Genomic DNA, 15,801 nt, shown 5'->3' with positions numbered 1-15,801 from the left:
CATGTGGAAGCTGCCAAGTCCTGATGCTGGTGTGCTCTGAGCATGTCTAAACCCTCGCAAAAGACAGCTGTGGGTTAGCAGGTCAGGAGTTTTGGGGACGGGCTAGCTGGTGTGTGTCCCCCAGAATACCCACAGATAAGGCCTTTTGTGGGTCTAGCCATGACTGTTGAAAACCCCAGCTGCAGTATTTTGTGTGTAAAGAGGGGAAAGATAGGGTTACCATATTTCCACAATCAAAAAAGAGGACACTGGGGGGGGGGAAGCCCCGCCCTGCCCCCATCCACTCCCTCCCACTTCCCACCCCCTGACTGCCCCCCTCAGAACCCCCAACCCGCCCTGCTTCTTGTCCCCTGACTGCCCCCTCCTGAGAACCCCCCACCCTAACTGCCCCCCTAGGACCCTACCTGTCCCCTGTCTGCCCCGACCCTTATCCACTCACATGGGTGGCAGGTTTGTAGAAATTTTGGTGGTGCCCAGAACCCGCCCCCCACATCTGCCTGGGAGGGGAGTTGGGTGGGGGGAGGAGGTCTGGGGTACAGGTCCTGGTCTGGGGATTAGGGTGCAGGAGGGGTGCAGGGATAGAGTTTGGGTGTTGGGTGCAGGCTCCGGGCTGAGGCAGGGGGTGGGTGTGCAGGAGGGAGTGAGGGGTGCAGGCTCTGGGATGGAGTTTGGGGGTGGGAGGTGGTGCAAAGGGAGGGGGTGCAGGCTTTGGGAGGGAGTTTGAGGGCAGGAGGGGATGTGTGGGAAGGGGAGGGAGTTTGGGGATAGGAGGGGGTGCAGGGGTGAGGGCTGTGGGTCTGAGGATGAGGGGTTCATGATGCAGGAGGGGGCTCAGGGATGAAGTAGAGGATTAGGGTGCAGGGGGATGAGGGTTGGGTCTGAGAATGAGGGGTTCATGATGCAGGAGGGGGCTCACGGATGGAGCAGAGGATTAGGGTGCGGGGGGATGAGGGTTGGGGCTGAGGATGAGGGGTTCATGATGCAGGACGGGGCTCAGGGCTGGGGCAGAGGATTAGGGTGCGGGGGGGGATGAGGGGTTTGGGGCATTGGAGAGGCTCAGAGTTAGGGTGGAAGGGCAGGGTAAGGGCAGCCTGCCTTGCCATGAGTGGATGGGGGGCACTAGGACCCTGGGGCAGCAGACAGCAGTTGCTGCCGGGAGGGCATAGGAATGTGGGCACCACAAGCAGACATGGGAGAGGCGGGGGGGGGGTGGCAGGTGAAGGCCGGGGACCCATCCAACCTTCCCCCTGCTCCCTGACTGCCCCCCAGGACTCCCCTTACCATGCCCATGCCGGTCAGATGCTGGCTTCACGCACATGTAGGCAAAACACGCTGCTGGTGGGGCTGTTTGTGTCGTTACACCGGGCTGCAGGGAGCAGGGGAGGGGCTCTGGCTGCTGGAGGCCAATGGGAGCAGCTCAATCAGGCCCAGCCACCCAATCAGCCGCACTCTGCGTGGAGGGGAGGGGGAAAAATCCCGGACCTTTTAACCTTGTTACCAATTCCTCCCGGACGGCTATTTAAAGATGCAAAAGCCGGACATGTCTGGGGAAATACGGACGGATGGTAACCCTAGGAAAGAGCAGGGTATGAGCAACAACCGGGCTGTTGGTTATTAGGGATCCTTCTAGCAGCTTCCCTCAAACCAAGCAGGATGGACAAATGAGCAGAGGCTGGGCAGGGCAGTGTGTGCTCCTTGGGCCCTGGGGTGTGCTGGATGGTGCCCATAGGCTGTATAAAGCAAGCCACCTCCTGGCTGTGTAGCCCATCTGCAATGTGGCTGGGTCTAGTCTCATGTTTAGAGGGTTTGGCAGGTAGAAACCCACAAAACCTCTTTTGTTGTTCCTAGGCCTTGGATTCTGATCGAGCTGTATTGCAAAAAATGAGGAAAGCCACCAAAGCAGAGCATGCTTCTGGACAAGGTGAGAGCAGAGCCGGAGACCCAGAGTGGGCCAGGGGGAAGGAGGCTTGTCTGTTGGACTGGAGAGTGGGCAGGGGGAGCTGGGGTTTTGGAGACATGCCCCCACATTTGTGCCTGTTTCTGGGTGTGTTGGAATCCCTCCCATTGCAGGGGAGTCCCCCAGTCCTGCTGCTCTCTCCACACTCCTCACTGCCATCTGCTATCCAGCCCTGAGCCTTCCTCCCAGCTTTGCAGTGGACATCAGGGTTGGCCTCAGCTGCCTTTCTGCCCTCCTCTCAGATACCCTGCAATGAGTGCTGGGCATGAGCGGGAAATGGGGCAGGCCAGGCCAGGCAGCACCCTTGTGAGCAGCATGCACCCCAGCCACGGCCCCACAGCAATGCCCTCTGCTTGGTGAGCAGCTGAGGGGCAGAGACCACCCCCAGCAATAAGAATGGCATTGCATAACTAGTAGCCATGGCATCACCAAACCCCACTGTGCCACCCAGCTCGGCTTACACGCCCCTGCTTGCGCCACCCAGCTCCTCCGCATCTCCCAGCCCAAACGGGCCTGGGGTCACTAGTGCCAACAGGCCCTGGTGCTCCCTGCCCAGCCCAGTGAGCACGGAGCTGATAGGGAGCAAGTGCCAAGGTGAAAGGAATGGCTGTTCCCCTGCCCCAGCCCAGCTCCCTCACTCCGCTGATGGGGCTGGATGGGAGCTAGCTCTGCGCTGGAGCTTCATCCTCCTCCCCTGCCACCCCTGCGTTGACCGGAGCATTAGCCCGGGGACCCTGCAGTGTGCCAGGAGCAGGAGGAGGTAACGCCGCTGCTTCTGCTGCTGCTGCCGAGGGGCACAGCCAGGGCTGGGGGCAGGGGGTGGAACCTTGCCAGAGGCTGTTTCTCAAGGGCACCTTCTGTGCCCAGTGCCCAGAGCGGGAGCCCACTGGCTCCAACTGCCCTGGTGCAAGGTCCTCTCGCATCACGGGAGAGGGGCTGTAGGAGACACACACACACCGTCACCTCCTGCTCTGCCCCACTCACCTGCCCATCCCTGCCTTGCCCCTCCCTGACCGCCCCACTCACCCCACCCCCACCCCTGTCTTGCCCCATCCCCCAGCCCTGCCACTGTTCTGCCTCACTCACCTGCCCCACCCTTCAGCCCGGCCTTGTCCCTCCCCACACCCCAACCCTGCTCTGTCTCACTCATCTGCACATCCCCCAATACTTCCCCTGGCTTGCCCCACTCACCTGTCCCATCCCCACATTGCTGCTCTGCCCCAGCCCCCTAGCCCCGCCCCTGCTCCCCTCACCCCCAATCCCCACCTTCCCCCTGCACTCACCTGTCCACCCCCCCCAGACCCAGTGATTCTCTCTCCCACTTGACTCCCCCTTCCAGCCCTGTCCTACTCTGGCCTAGACGCTGACAGCTGTCTGGGAAGGGGGTTGAGGTGTGGATGACTGGACAGCCGATGGTAGCTTCCTTCTCTGCTCTCCTTATCCATGTTGATTGGGGCTTGGTGTTTCTGTGCTTAGATCTCGCTAGCCACATAGAAGCTCATATTGCAGCCCAGGAAAAATTCTCTGCAAACTACCAGAGTGATGGTGACGAGCAACTGGCCGGTGCCTTCCTCTCCTTTGCCGAGTTCTCCCGGGAGCTGCTGGCCCCAGTCAAGGGTCTGGTAAGAATTGCTGCCCAAGTGCCCCAGGCCTGGGTGCTCTCCCAGCCACAGGGCGTATGTCAGGGGTAGAGGGGCCCAGTTGGTTTCCTCACCCAGAAATGAAGCCACTGTCATATGGACAAAATAGCATGTGATGGTGTAATTGTGGACTGAGTTGTTGTAATGCTGCCTGCAGTGCTCAGAGCGTGAGTCCCCCCTCAAGGCAGGCTGTTAGGGTGCAGGGCCTAAACCCCACATTGGTGGGGAGTTCTATACTCAGATATCACCAACCAAGTATCAGGTGTAATCCTCAGGCACTACAACAGCCTAACCATGGAGTCAGATACAGTCCCCTTGGCTACTCCCATCTGTCTTGTCACCTAGGTGAGCCTGCCTTTGTGATAGCTGGTCCCTTACACCAAGAATCACAGCAATACTCAGGCTACTCCTAGTCCCAAAGGGCCAGTCACTTATCCCAGGTCAGTCGCACCTTAGATCTCACACCAAAGTTAATGCTTGTAGCCAGTCCTATAATAAGCTATATACTGATATATTTACTAGGAAAAAGAAACAAGAGTTATTTACAAGGTGAAAGTAGGTAAACATAGATACACAAATGAGTTCCAAGCTTAAGTTCCAAAAGATAATAAAAGCTTCTATAATCAGCGCTATATGTTCCTTAGGGCTAACCCACGCTAAGCAGCTGGGGATCCTTTGCTTATGCCTTGAAATCTTTGTCCCCCAGAGTTCAAGCAGCAAAGAGATCTCAGGTTCCTTTTGTTTGGCATTTTTATCTCCTTCCTGCCATGTGCTGTGATCTGCAAACTCAGTTCAGTTGATGGGAGGAGTCCACTTGCCTGGCTCATCTTCATGGGGAGAAGCAGAACAACAACAAAATATTTTGTCTTCTTTTTGCAGTATCCCACAACTGTCCATCTGGTATGGATTACCCCTTCCTTTTGGGAAGGGAGAAACACTTATTAGAGGTCAGCCCTTCATACTAGTCAGTGGCTCTCTCCTGTTTGGTCATTTACACAGTCCTAGAGACTCACAAGACAAACTGCTCAAATATCACTATCCAATCTGGGATACGATGGTAAAGGTGAGATTGGTGCAGGCAGCTACGCATGAGCATTCAATAAAGTCTGAGCATTAAACACATTCTTATGATTCTTATAATTCTAATACTTGTTATAACAACGCCGGGGAGCCAGCCTGATTTCAGCTCTGTATTTGTCAGGGTTCAGCAGAGACTGAGGCTGTTTCGATGGGCAGCAGCAGGAGGCGGATCCGTTTTGGCTGTGCCCTGTGTGCGGGTTCCATGCCATGTGGGCTTCTGAAGCTAGGTGTGGGGTAGAGCATGTGCAATGCAAAGGGAACACTGGGGGAGCTTGGGAGCAAGCCCAGGCCAAGCTGGCTGTGTGAATCGTCGGCAGGCAGTGGTGATTTTTAACAGTGTGTAACACAAGCAAATCTGAACAGATTCCATGAGGTCCCCACTAGATCCCTCCCTGGGCCTGGGCCCATCCTCTTGCCAAATTCCAAAATGCTAATGCAAGCCCTGGGGGCATTAGAGCTCTTCACCACAGCTGCAGGAACTGTTTATAATAGAAAGTGTTAGGCAACTGAACTACAGGTGCCATTGCTCTGCCCTGCAATAGTAGGGAGGGACAATAGCTACCTAGCTCCCGCCTCTCGGGGAGGTGCCGTACCTACGCCGGCAGGAGAAGCTCTCCTGTTGGCGTCAGCAGCATCTTCACTGAGTGCTATTGTGGTGCAGCTGTGTCGCTGCAGTACTGTTCAAGGAAGGGCTTTTAGCTCTGCTCTCCATGGGCCCAGCACCATTCACTGGACTATTCTGCAGGCAGCCCAGCTGCCCAGCCCCACCTCTTGCTCCCCTTATCCCCTCCCTGCAGGCAGGACTCCTGCTCTGGCTCCCCAGTCCCTGCTGCCTGTCTCCATGGAGCAATGCAGGGAGCGTACACGGGTGTCTAGTTAAGACCCCTTGTGCGAGGAGCTAAAGAGAAAGTGGCAGCTACAGGCAGGTCCAAGCAGGGCAGGGAGACAAAAATAAATGTCAGGCACCTAGCTGCAGGAAAATGGTGAATTCCATGGCAGAATGGTGAATTCCATGGCCAGATTACTTGGCCACAGAATCAGAGTCACCGGGGCCCTGACTGAGATAAATGGGGCAGTTCACACCTTTCAGAGTTACTGTTTCAGGCTGTCTGCAGACTCAGGCATGCCACACTACATCAGTCATACTCAAGGTTAACTACGTTCATTTAAAAAAAGTGGAAACTCCGGTTTTGGAGCCCAGCTCTGCATAAGTGGTGAGTTCTGCAGCAAATTTGATGACTATGGTCTTGTGCAGTACAGGGCCCCAACCACACCGACACCTACAAAAAGAAAGATAAGTGCTGAGCCTGCAGTTCCTACTGGGAGCAGTTTCTGGATGGGAGTAAGTGACAGTCCTAGTGGCAAGTGTTTGCAGGTTGAGCCCTCTGGTTTGAGCCTACTGACAGCTTTCATCTAATATATTCTGTCCCAGTCGAGGAGGCTCTGTGACAGATTTGCAATATCCTGACGAACCTGATGGAATGAAGATAAGCTTTATTGAGTTAAGTTAAACCGTATGAAATTGGGGTTAACACCTTTGGGCACAGTATGAAAAATGCAGTTGTGGCTGTGTTGTTGTGGCTGTGTGTGCCCCTTCTCTAGCAGGGAGGGGGGATACTAATGTACCTCCTCCATTCCCAGCCCTTTGAAGTCACCCCCTGGGGAGAGCTGCATATGCTTGTGCAGACTGGATTCTCCAGAGCCCATCAGACAAAGAAAAGACTTTTGCATAAAAGCCTGGGGTTTAACCTGTCTCAGGGCCTTCTCCCTACTCCAGCAAATGGGCAGGACCCCTGGACCCTGGAGGGCCCCAGTCCTTAGGGGAGGGTTGCAAAGACTTGGCCTACTGAAGCCTCATATGACTGGGTGCTTGCTCTGAGCTGAAGCTCTGATGACCTTGTAACCACAAGGATGCTCCTAGGGTGCGGTATTAAAAGGAGTTGGGGTAACTCTGGTGAGCTTATTAGCATGCGGGTAGGTTCTTTTGTTCTTTTACTGTTTTCTTGGTAATGCTTTGTACCTATGGAATATACTTGGCCTGCTTAGGAAGAGTTTGGTGGTAACTTGTATCTGTGGCAATTGCACTGTTCTCTGTCTCTGAAGAGCAGGGCTGGCTCCAGGGAAGGAAGCAGGTGCTTGGGGCAGCCAATGGGAAGGGGCGGCATGTCCGGGTCTTCGGCAGCAATTCGGCGACGGGTCCCTCAGTCCCTCTCGGAGATGAGGAATGAAGCGGCGCAGTAGAGCTGCCGCCGATCGCGGCTTTTTTTTTTTCTCTCCTTCGCCACTTGGGGCGGCAAAAAAGCCTGAGCCGGCCCTGCTGAAGAGAAAGCAAACAGGTGTCCTTGGGCAACCAGTCTGTGCTGGGAATGACACAGTGAAGACAGGGAGCTGTGAAGCCTGGGAATACCCTGGGTCAGAGGGGTCTCCACCCAAAAAGGCAATGGCTGGGGAGCTACCAGCGTGAGAGTGGGTGCCCTTGCTGAACCACAAAGGGGAAATCCAGGTGCAGCCACCCTGAACCACAATCTCTATGGTGGCAGCATTGGTGGGATCTCTTAACAGTGTCAACTGCATAAATGCCAACAGCAGCAAAAGCAAGTTACTTAGACAGGAGAGGCACAGAGGAAAAAAAGCCTCAGTAGTCTCTCTGGGGAAAGGAACAGTGAAAAGGGAGATGGGGGAAAATGAATTATGGACAACTGAAGAAAAATCTGTTGTTGAGCTATGCAGAGAAAGGGAGATTAACCCTGAAGATAGAACAAAATCATATTTAGTTGATTTGCTATATTCTAATGTCAAGGAATGATGGTCCATGTTCACAGAGAACATCCAGTCGACTGACAGAGGGCCCAGCAGACAGGGAGAAATTTGGACTCAACGCCCTGGAGAGAAACAGGGAAGAGGCTGACAGTCAGCTACTGTGTTCCATCCAGACCAAGGCCACCACTGCAAGAGGAGTGCTGGATGCCCAACAGGTAGAGCAGAAGAGGCTTCAGCTGGAGAGGGACAGAGTGCATCTGGAAACCCAGCAGCTTGCAGATCTAGAGCAAGAGAGAGCAGTCTGGGACCCGCAGCAGTGCCAGTAAGGGCTGGTCCACACTAACCCCCCACTTTGAACTAAGATACGCAACTTCAGCTACGTTATTCATGTAGCTGAAGTCGAACTATCTTAGTTCGAACTTACCGCAGGTCCACACGTGGCAGGCAGGCTCCCCCGTCGACTCCGTGTACTCCTCTCGCAGAGCAGCAGTACCGGCGTCGACGGCGAGCACTTCCAGGATCGATTTATCGCGTCTAGACAAGACACGATAAATCGATCCCAGAAGATCGATTGCTTACCGCCGGACCCGGAGGTAAGTATAGACGTACCCTAAGACCCAACGTTAGTGCCAGTACCAGCAGTAGAAGAGAGAAAAGGACAGGGAGCATCAATATCAGATCAAGATGGAGAAACTGTGGCAGCAGAACCATTGTCCAGTAGGTGGAGCCAGACACCATGGACCTGTGCCCGTGAGTGGCATAGACTCCAAATGACTTCCTTGCTATGTGAATTAAATAAGCTCGGACAAGGGAACATGGTAAGGGACCTGGCTCCACTGCTTTCTGGGCAAAGGCCCTGGACATCTTTACCCTTATGGGAAGACTGCAAAGATTATGATAATTGAAAACAAGCTTTGTGGCTGAAGTTTAAACTGACCCCTGAAGCGTATTGGAGAAGGTTTCTGGCAGCTCAAAAGAAAGAGAACATAACCTATATTGAGGCGTCAGCTCAATGGGGAACTGGTTGGAGGTTTTCCACAGTCCATGAGGCCTCTGAGGTAATGGGTATAGAACAGCAGTTCTTAAAGTATGGGCCACACCTCCCAAGAGAGGCATGGGAATGTGTAAAGGGAGGCGCAAGCTCTCTGTATGTATGTGTGTGTGTGTGTGTGTGTGTGTGTGTTTTAATAGCTCCAGCTCTCAGCCTGGGCTCCCGCTGTCACAGCAGGGCAGGTTGCGACTCTGGCTCTCAGCCCTGGCTCCCGCCACCAGAGCCGCAGCCTGCCCCACGGAGACAGGGGGAGCCACAGCCACACCGGGCACTGCAGGGCTCTTCACTAGTCCCACACAGGGCTCTCTTAGCAACTGTGACAAGTCCTTTGTGTGGTTTTTCCCCCCAAGAACTTAAAACCATTAGCAGCAACACGCTTATAGCGAGAAAGAGCTAACACGAGAAATGGATGGCTTTGTGACAAAGGGAGTAAAGTGTACAACACAAGCCGAAGTGAGGGCAGCAGCAAACGTTCCAGCAAAATGCAAAAGCTGAAAATATGACAAAGCTTATTTCAAACTGAGCTTTATATGGAGCGGGTCCAGCAGCTTCAATGTGTTGTATGTGGTGAAGAACTGGCAAATGACAGTATGCTGCCCTGCAAGCTACGCCAGGATCTCAAAACAAGACATGCTACCTGAGTAGCTAAACCTAGAGAGTTTTTTCAGAGGAAGCTCCATGAGTGAATAGGACAAAAGTTGTTGAAGTATTAACATGAAGGCTACTCAGGTTTCTTACTATGTGGCTTTGCGCATTGCCAAAGCTGGTAGGCCACACAACGTAAGTGAGAAACTACTACTTCCAGGTGCAACGGATATACATGCACGGTCATGATAGGAGAGAAAGCAGCATCACAGTTAGACGTGATCCCGTTTTCCAATGACACAGTTTCACGCTGTGTTGTGGAGATGGCCCCGATGTAAAAGAGACGCTCCTAGAAAGTATTCGTCAGAGCCCATATTATTCAATTCAGCTAGATAGATCAAGTACTGCACAGCTACTGATGTATAGTCAAATTGCTACAGCAACAGAATTAAGAGGAATTTCTGTTTTGCCGTCCACTTCCAACACAAGCAACCGATATAGAACTTTTAAAACTATTAAATAATTTTGTCCAAGACACTGGTCTTGACTGGGGATGTTGTTTTGGAATTTGCAGCACTGGAGCATGGTCTATGACAGGATGGCATAGCAGGATTGTGAGCAAGGTACAAGAAGTGGCCCCTACAGCTACCTGGAATCATTGTATGGTCCACAGACAGGCATTGGCTGTTAAGATGATGCCAGAGGAGCTCAGCAATGGTCTTTCAGTGGCAGTAAAAATTATAAACTTTATAAAGTCGCAACTGGTTTAATTCAAGGATTTTTGACATTTTATGCAAAGAGATGGAGGCAAACTTCACACAGTTGTTGTTACATGTAAAAGTTTGTTAGTCTTGTCAGCACTTTGCCCTTGGACATCCATGTGAACTGCGTGAGGAAGTCCGTATTCTTCTTGCCAATACCTCTCCACTTGTACAGCATTTCAGTGACATTCATGGGATATCCTTGTTGTCATATCTGGCTGATATATTTGAGTGACTGAATTCTCTGAATGTGGCACTTCAGGGACGAGATGCAAATGTTCTCATTGCTAATGATCGGATAGCAGCATTCATTAACAGACTTAAATTGCGGTTTTCACGTGGTTATCGGTGGGATCTGAGTTTTGTGAGTTAACACATGGGGCTTTTAAAGCCCTCGCTCCTTTTTCAGCCACCTAACTATGCGAGTCAGCATTAACCGCAATTCGAAGTATTGCTCCTGGCTTTCTACTGAAGATGACTTACGTCTTTTCCTTCCTACACAGCAATGCCAAATTCCATTACTTTGTATAGTGAGGAAACAAACACTCTCCTCCCACTGATAAGATAGGGCTGATGGATATTATACTGAATTAATACACCATTGTTTGGTGTTATGTTTCTGAAAATGTGTGTGAAGTTTCATTTTTGTTGCTTCCATTTGTACTATTTTTTAACTTAAAATTAATACTTCTGAAACTCGTACTGATCTATAATTGATCAAATCTTTACTTTTTTATTCATTTTTGGTGGTAACTTGTATCTGTAGCAATTGCACTGTTCTCTGTCTCTGAAGAGAAAGCAAACAGGTGTCCTAGGGCAGCTGGTCTGTGTTGGGAAAGGCAATTAACTAGGGAGCTGAATGCCCAGAGTGGCTGCCCTTACTGCGGGATCCAGCTGACCTGCCCTGAACTGAGACAGGCTCCTCTCCCAGGGTTTGATTTTTTCCAAGTCCATCGGCGAAGTTCAGCCAGTGTCCTTTCTCCCAAGTATTTAAAAAGCCTGAGTTAGGCCTTCCAACAGTCATGAGATTTAAAAACATAAACTGGTTCTTTCACTCTGCCTTCTGCTTTTGAGCCTGTGGGCTGCACTCAGGTCGTGTTGCCACGCTTTTCTCCACAACAAGGAGGACTAGAAACTTCCTTTTTTAATGGAAGCTGATGGTCTCACCTATTCACATGACTCGAGGAGCTGGGGCTTTAAGAAAACTACCAAAGATTGGAAGAGACACGAGAGCTGCAGCGCTGTGTGGGTCATGGTTTGTATGGGGCTAAGTGCTTTGGGCTACATTCACAAGGGGGACCTGGGCATTGCAACGCCAACTCCTAGTCACCCGGCCACCTTGTGGATTCCTCAGCCCCAGTTCGGCACCCCGCTCCCCATGCATGCCTGGAGAAGCGGGGAGCCTAAGAAAGGGTTGCTCAGGTGCCAGTATGCTGAGCGGGGAGCCACTTGGGCCAGCCAGTGGGAAATACCAAGGAGCGGCAAAAGGAATTAGGTCTTTGCTCACAAAAAATGACAGAGGTGGTGCTGTGCCCAGACCACTCATCTGGGATGGGGGAGCTCTGGGTTCAAATCCCTGCTCCAGGTCAGGCAGATTTGAACCTGGGTCTCCTACACCCCAGGGAGTGCCCTACCACCGGGCTATTGGGTATTGGGAGAGGAAGGCTCTGAGTATGCCTATTGGATTGGGCCCCGCGGACAGCTACATAGAGAATGTCTTGTTTGAGACTCCCAGGGCTAGGCATGAGCGAGGGTGCCGAGCTGCTCAGCACTGTCATCAGGACATAGGCAGTTTTGCGCATGCTTGTTGGGAATGTAGGGAATATATGTGGCAGCTGAGCAGGGGTTTTGTGAATGCCAGTGGTGCCTGCATGTTGGACGTGGGCCCCTAAAGGGCAGGTAGGCATCAAAATCCCCTTGTGAATGTAGCCCTTTGGGGCAGGGGCTAGCTCTTATTATGTCTTTGTACAGCACCTAACACATCGTGGTTGTAGCCTCCAGATTCTTCTGAAATACAAATGATACAGAGCCTGATCCTCTTCACCTGTGTAACTCTGTCAACTCCTGAATTACCCTGCTCAGAATCCGCTCCCTGCTGGGAACACACTTGTAAGGGTCAGAGTTAAGGTTTTAATTGCATTTTGAGTTAGACTTTGGTTGTGGTTTGAAGTTATTGGGGTATCTGATATATTCAGAGAGTAGAATAGATGGTGAAATGACTTAATCTCCTTTCCTTGCAGTGTTTGTCTTGTTTCAAAAATCCCTTGTATAGTGATAACTGAAAGCGAATGAGGTTTCCTGTCTGGGAATTAGAGCTGGCACGTGACCTCTCTAGTTATGGTTGGCTAAATGGATCCATTTTAGAGGCCCTTGTTTAGTTGCTTATAACTTGGACAAGTTTCATCTTTCAGGCTGGAATTTTCCAGCTCTGGTTTCTGTCTGAGGGCTTTTTTTTCTTTCAAATATGAGCAGAATTGGTTTTTTTGAGAATTAAGAAAATGAAAAGTAGCCAACATTTTTGCCCGTATCAAACTCTCTTTCTCTGTCTGAACTGCTCTGGAAGCTCTGTGTTTGGAGTGGGACAGACATATGCGTTACAGAAGGCTGGTGAAAATCCCCTTGGATTTGGTTGTGGGAGAATATTTTCCACCCTGCCCTTTGCCAATGCACACCGGCTTTTCCCTCACAACCTCTGAGCTACCCACACAATGTGAGGAACCAGCAGGGAGTCTCAGCCCCTGTTCCTGCCTGAGGGTGCGTGGGATGAGACAGAGCTCCCCCTGACACCTCCACACCCTGCCTGCTCCAGTTGGGGTGGAGGTTGCTGAGTTTGTCCTCCAGCTGCAGAATCAGGGCCCATGGGAAAAGATGGCAATCAACAGAATCTGTAAGATAAGTGCTTCCCCAAGGAGCCGTTGTCCAGGATGAGAGCGCTGAGGGGGATCCTCCTGTAGGCTGCAAAGTGGGTGAGACCCGCTGCCTGGCTTTGTGCTGGGGGCACTCACAACGCAGGCTTCAGGGTCTCTCTCTTTTCTTTCCAGTTGCAGAGCTTGTCTCACAACATTAACTTTTCCTTGGACTCGCTGGTAAAGAGAGACTTAAAAGAGCTCAAAGGGGTGAGTAGATGCTGAGCGGGCCTGTCAGGATGGGCCCTGGGAGAGGGGCTGCACCAGCTGAAGGATGTTCCCTGCCCCCCCGTTTCACTAGCAGCAGGCAGTAGCAGTGCTTAGAGCTGGGTTCTGAGCTCTGTGGGAGCAGCTGGGCCCAGCAATGCTCCTGAGCCCTCCAGAAAACTCCATCTCTGTCTCCAGGGCCTTGGCTCACAGCCACCTGCCACTGCTGCTCTCCAGCCTGGATGCAGGCATAGATGTGATTGACAGCAGGGCAATGTCCCCGCCCACCTCTTCACTCCTCCCCCTTCTGTGACCCAATTTGCCTACAGCCCTTTGGCTGAACCAAGGGGAGTCCCCTGGGAACAAAAGAACCTGTTTACCCCCAAATACTTCATAGCTTCTCATTACATCCACCACATGAGCACTCCCCATGGCCTCCCAATCAGCTCCCTCACTGGGTGAGTGTGCACGCCCCCTGCATTGAGTGTGCCTGGTCTCCCAGAAAGCCCTTCCCCTGGTGACTGTGTGTCCTCGTGGCCTCCCAGTGAGCCCTCAGGCGAGTGCATGTCCCCAGGGCCTCCCAAGGAGACCCTGTTGAGTGCGTGTCCCAGGGTTGCCGGCCCTCCTGGTTTTGCTGGCAGTCTCCCAGAATCAGGCTCTATCTCCCAGAGGCTACTGAAGCCAAACCAGGAGATTTTAGTCCAGCAGTGCAGCGGGGCTAAGGCAGGCTCCATGCCTGCCCTGGCCCCATGCTGCTCCCCAAAGTGGCCAGCACATCCCTGCAGCCCCTGGGAGGGGGGCAGGGAGTCTCTGCGCACTGCCCCCACCCCGACTCCACAGATCCCATTGGCTGGGAACTGTGGGGGTGGTGCCTGCAGACAGGGGCAGCGCATGGAGCCCTCTGCCCCACCAGAGGCCACAGGGACGTGCCACCCGCTTTCAGGAGCAACATGGTGCAGGGCAGGCAGGGAGCCTGCCTTAGCCCCGCTGTGCTGCTGCCTGGGAGCCGCCCGAGGTAAGTGTTGCCCAGCCAGAACCTCCACACCTCACCCCCTCCTGCACTCCAATCCCCTGCCCCAGCCCTGAGCCCCATCCAGCACCCAAACTCCTTCCCAGACCCCTGCCCCAACCCTGAGCCCCCTCCTGGAGCCAGCACCCCCACCCCTTCCTGAACCCCACTCACCTGCCCCAGCCCTGAGCCCTGTCCAGCACCCAAACTCCCTCACAGAGTCTGTACCCCAACCCTCTTCCTGCACCCCAACCCCCTGCCCCAGCCCACTGAAAGTGAGTGAGGGTGGGGGAGAGTGAGCGATAGAGGCGGGTGAATAAAGAGCAGGGCATGGCCTTGCGGAAGGGGTGGTGCAGAGCCGGGGCATAGGTGTCTGGGTTTCTGTGATTAGACAGTTGACAACCCTAGTGTCCCCATGGCCCCCAGGAAGCCCCCAGGTGAGTGCATGTCCCCCATGATCTCCCATTGAGCCCCCAAGTGAGTGCATGTCCCCCATGGCGTCCTGGGGCACCCCCAGGTGAGTGCATGTCCCATGTGGCCTGCCAGGGAGCCCCCCTGTGAGTGCATGGCACCCATGGTCTCTCAGCGGGGCATCCCTGGGCGAGTATGCACCTCCTGTGACCTCCCAGCAGGGTTTCCCCTGGGGTGAGTGTGCACTTCCCATGGCCTCCCAGCAAACCCCTGCCCCCTCCCCGGTCAAATCATGCCCTCTGTGGCCTTCCACAGGCAAATGTACACCTGCTGTGACCTCTCAGTGGGGTCCCTTTGGTGTGAGCGTACGGCCCCTATGGCCTCCTCGCCCCCCGTCCTCTGGTGTTTCCTGCCCACCCCCCGTGGTCTCTAACATGTACTCTCCCAGGGAACTCACCCACTATGTGTTTGTGTGTGCACTTGTGGCTATGGGTGTGTCTGGGTGTGCATGGCTCTCCTAGCCGCATAGATTCCAAGGCCAGAAGGGCCTATTGGGATCATCTAGTCTGACCTCCTGTATAGCACAGGCCAGAGAATCTCCCTGAATCAATTCCTCTTTGAAGTAGAGCTGAACTTTTAGAAAAACATCCAATTTTGGTTTAAAAATTGCCAGTGGTGGAGAATCCATCTTGACCCCGGGTACATGTGTGTAAGTGTGTGTTGCTTTCAGGTGTGCTTCTCTGTATTGATAACTGTGTTTGCACGTGCCCATTATTAGATGAAGATGGTAAAATTGTTAAGGATGCAGAAGAGGTAGAAGTGTTCAATAAATATTTCTGTTCTGGATTTGGAAAGCAGCAGGATGATGTGCTTGTATCACATGAGGCTGAAGAAATACTTCCGAGTCCATTAGTAACTGAGGAGGATGTTAGCAGCAGCTAGGGATAAATATTGCACCCAGAGGGCCTAAAAGTGTTGGCTGAGGAGTTTTCTGGCTCACTGATGTTAATTTTTAATAAGTCTTGTGTATATAAATACCTCCTCTGACAGGGGCCATGGCTGAATTTTGTTCAGGCTCCAGGATCTTGATACACCTCTGGGAATCCCGAGCACAGAGGCTGAGATTGCCCTCACAGCAATCCCAGGGGGAGGCCAGGAAGAGGCACTTGCTAGGATCTGGGACAGAATGTTAATAGCTGTGGGATACTGGGACAGATAAGCAACATTGTGGCCCACGACTCCACTGAGAGCAAGGAAACTAGGCACTGCTAATAGGTGGTAGGTTTCAAAACTCTGCAGGGAAAGGGAAACTGAGGCACAGCTTAAAGGTGATGTGTCAGAGCTCCCCTGGAATGATGGTGACTCTGGATAGTAAAGAGTGCTGCCAAATAATGATGCTTGGCAGAATGTGGGAAAAGCCCTAGAGAGGTGTGA

The 15,801-nt window shown here is 52.9% G+C and overlaps 1 protein-coding gene across 2 annotated transcripts in view; it reads left to right on the top strand.

Moving 5' to 3' along the window:
• The window catches only part of LOC101933973 (arf-GAP with SH3 domain, ANK repeat and PH domain-containing protein 2-like), a 102,560-nt gene that overhangs the window by 20,198 nt on the left and 66,561 nt on the right, over window positions 1–15,801 (top strand). For both annotated transcript variants that reach the window (XM_065565611.1, XM_065565612.1), the window contains exons 2-4: window positions 1,849–1,921; window positions 3,434–3,579; window positions 12,876–12,950. In XM_065565611.1, the coding sequence (XP_065421683.1) occupies window positions 1,849–1,921; window positions 3,434–3,579; window positions 12,876–12,950 (294 nt within the window). The remainder of the gene's footprint in view (window positions 1–1,848; window positions 1,922–3,433; window positions 3,580–12,875; window positions 12,951–15,801) is intronic.

The sequence above is a fragment of the Chrysemys picta genome, chromosome 13 (assembly GCF_011386835.1).
Source record: "Chrysemys picta bellii isolate R12L10 chromosome 13, ASM1138683v2, whole genome shotgun sequence".
NCBI classification, from domain to species: Eukaryota; Metazoa; Chordata; order Testudines; family Emydidae; genus Chrysemys; species Chrysemys picta.
Note: the sequence above shows the minus strand (reverse complement) of the source record. Positions and strands in the feature narration are given on the sequence as shown.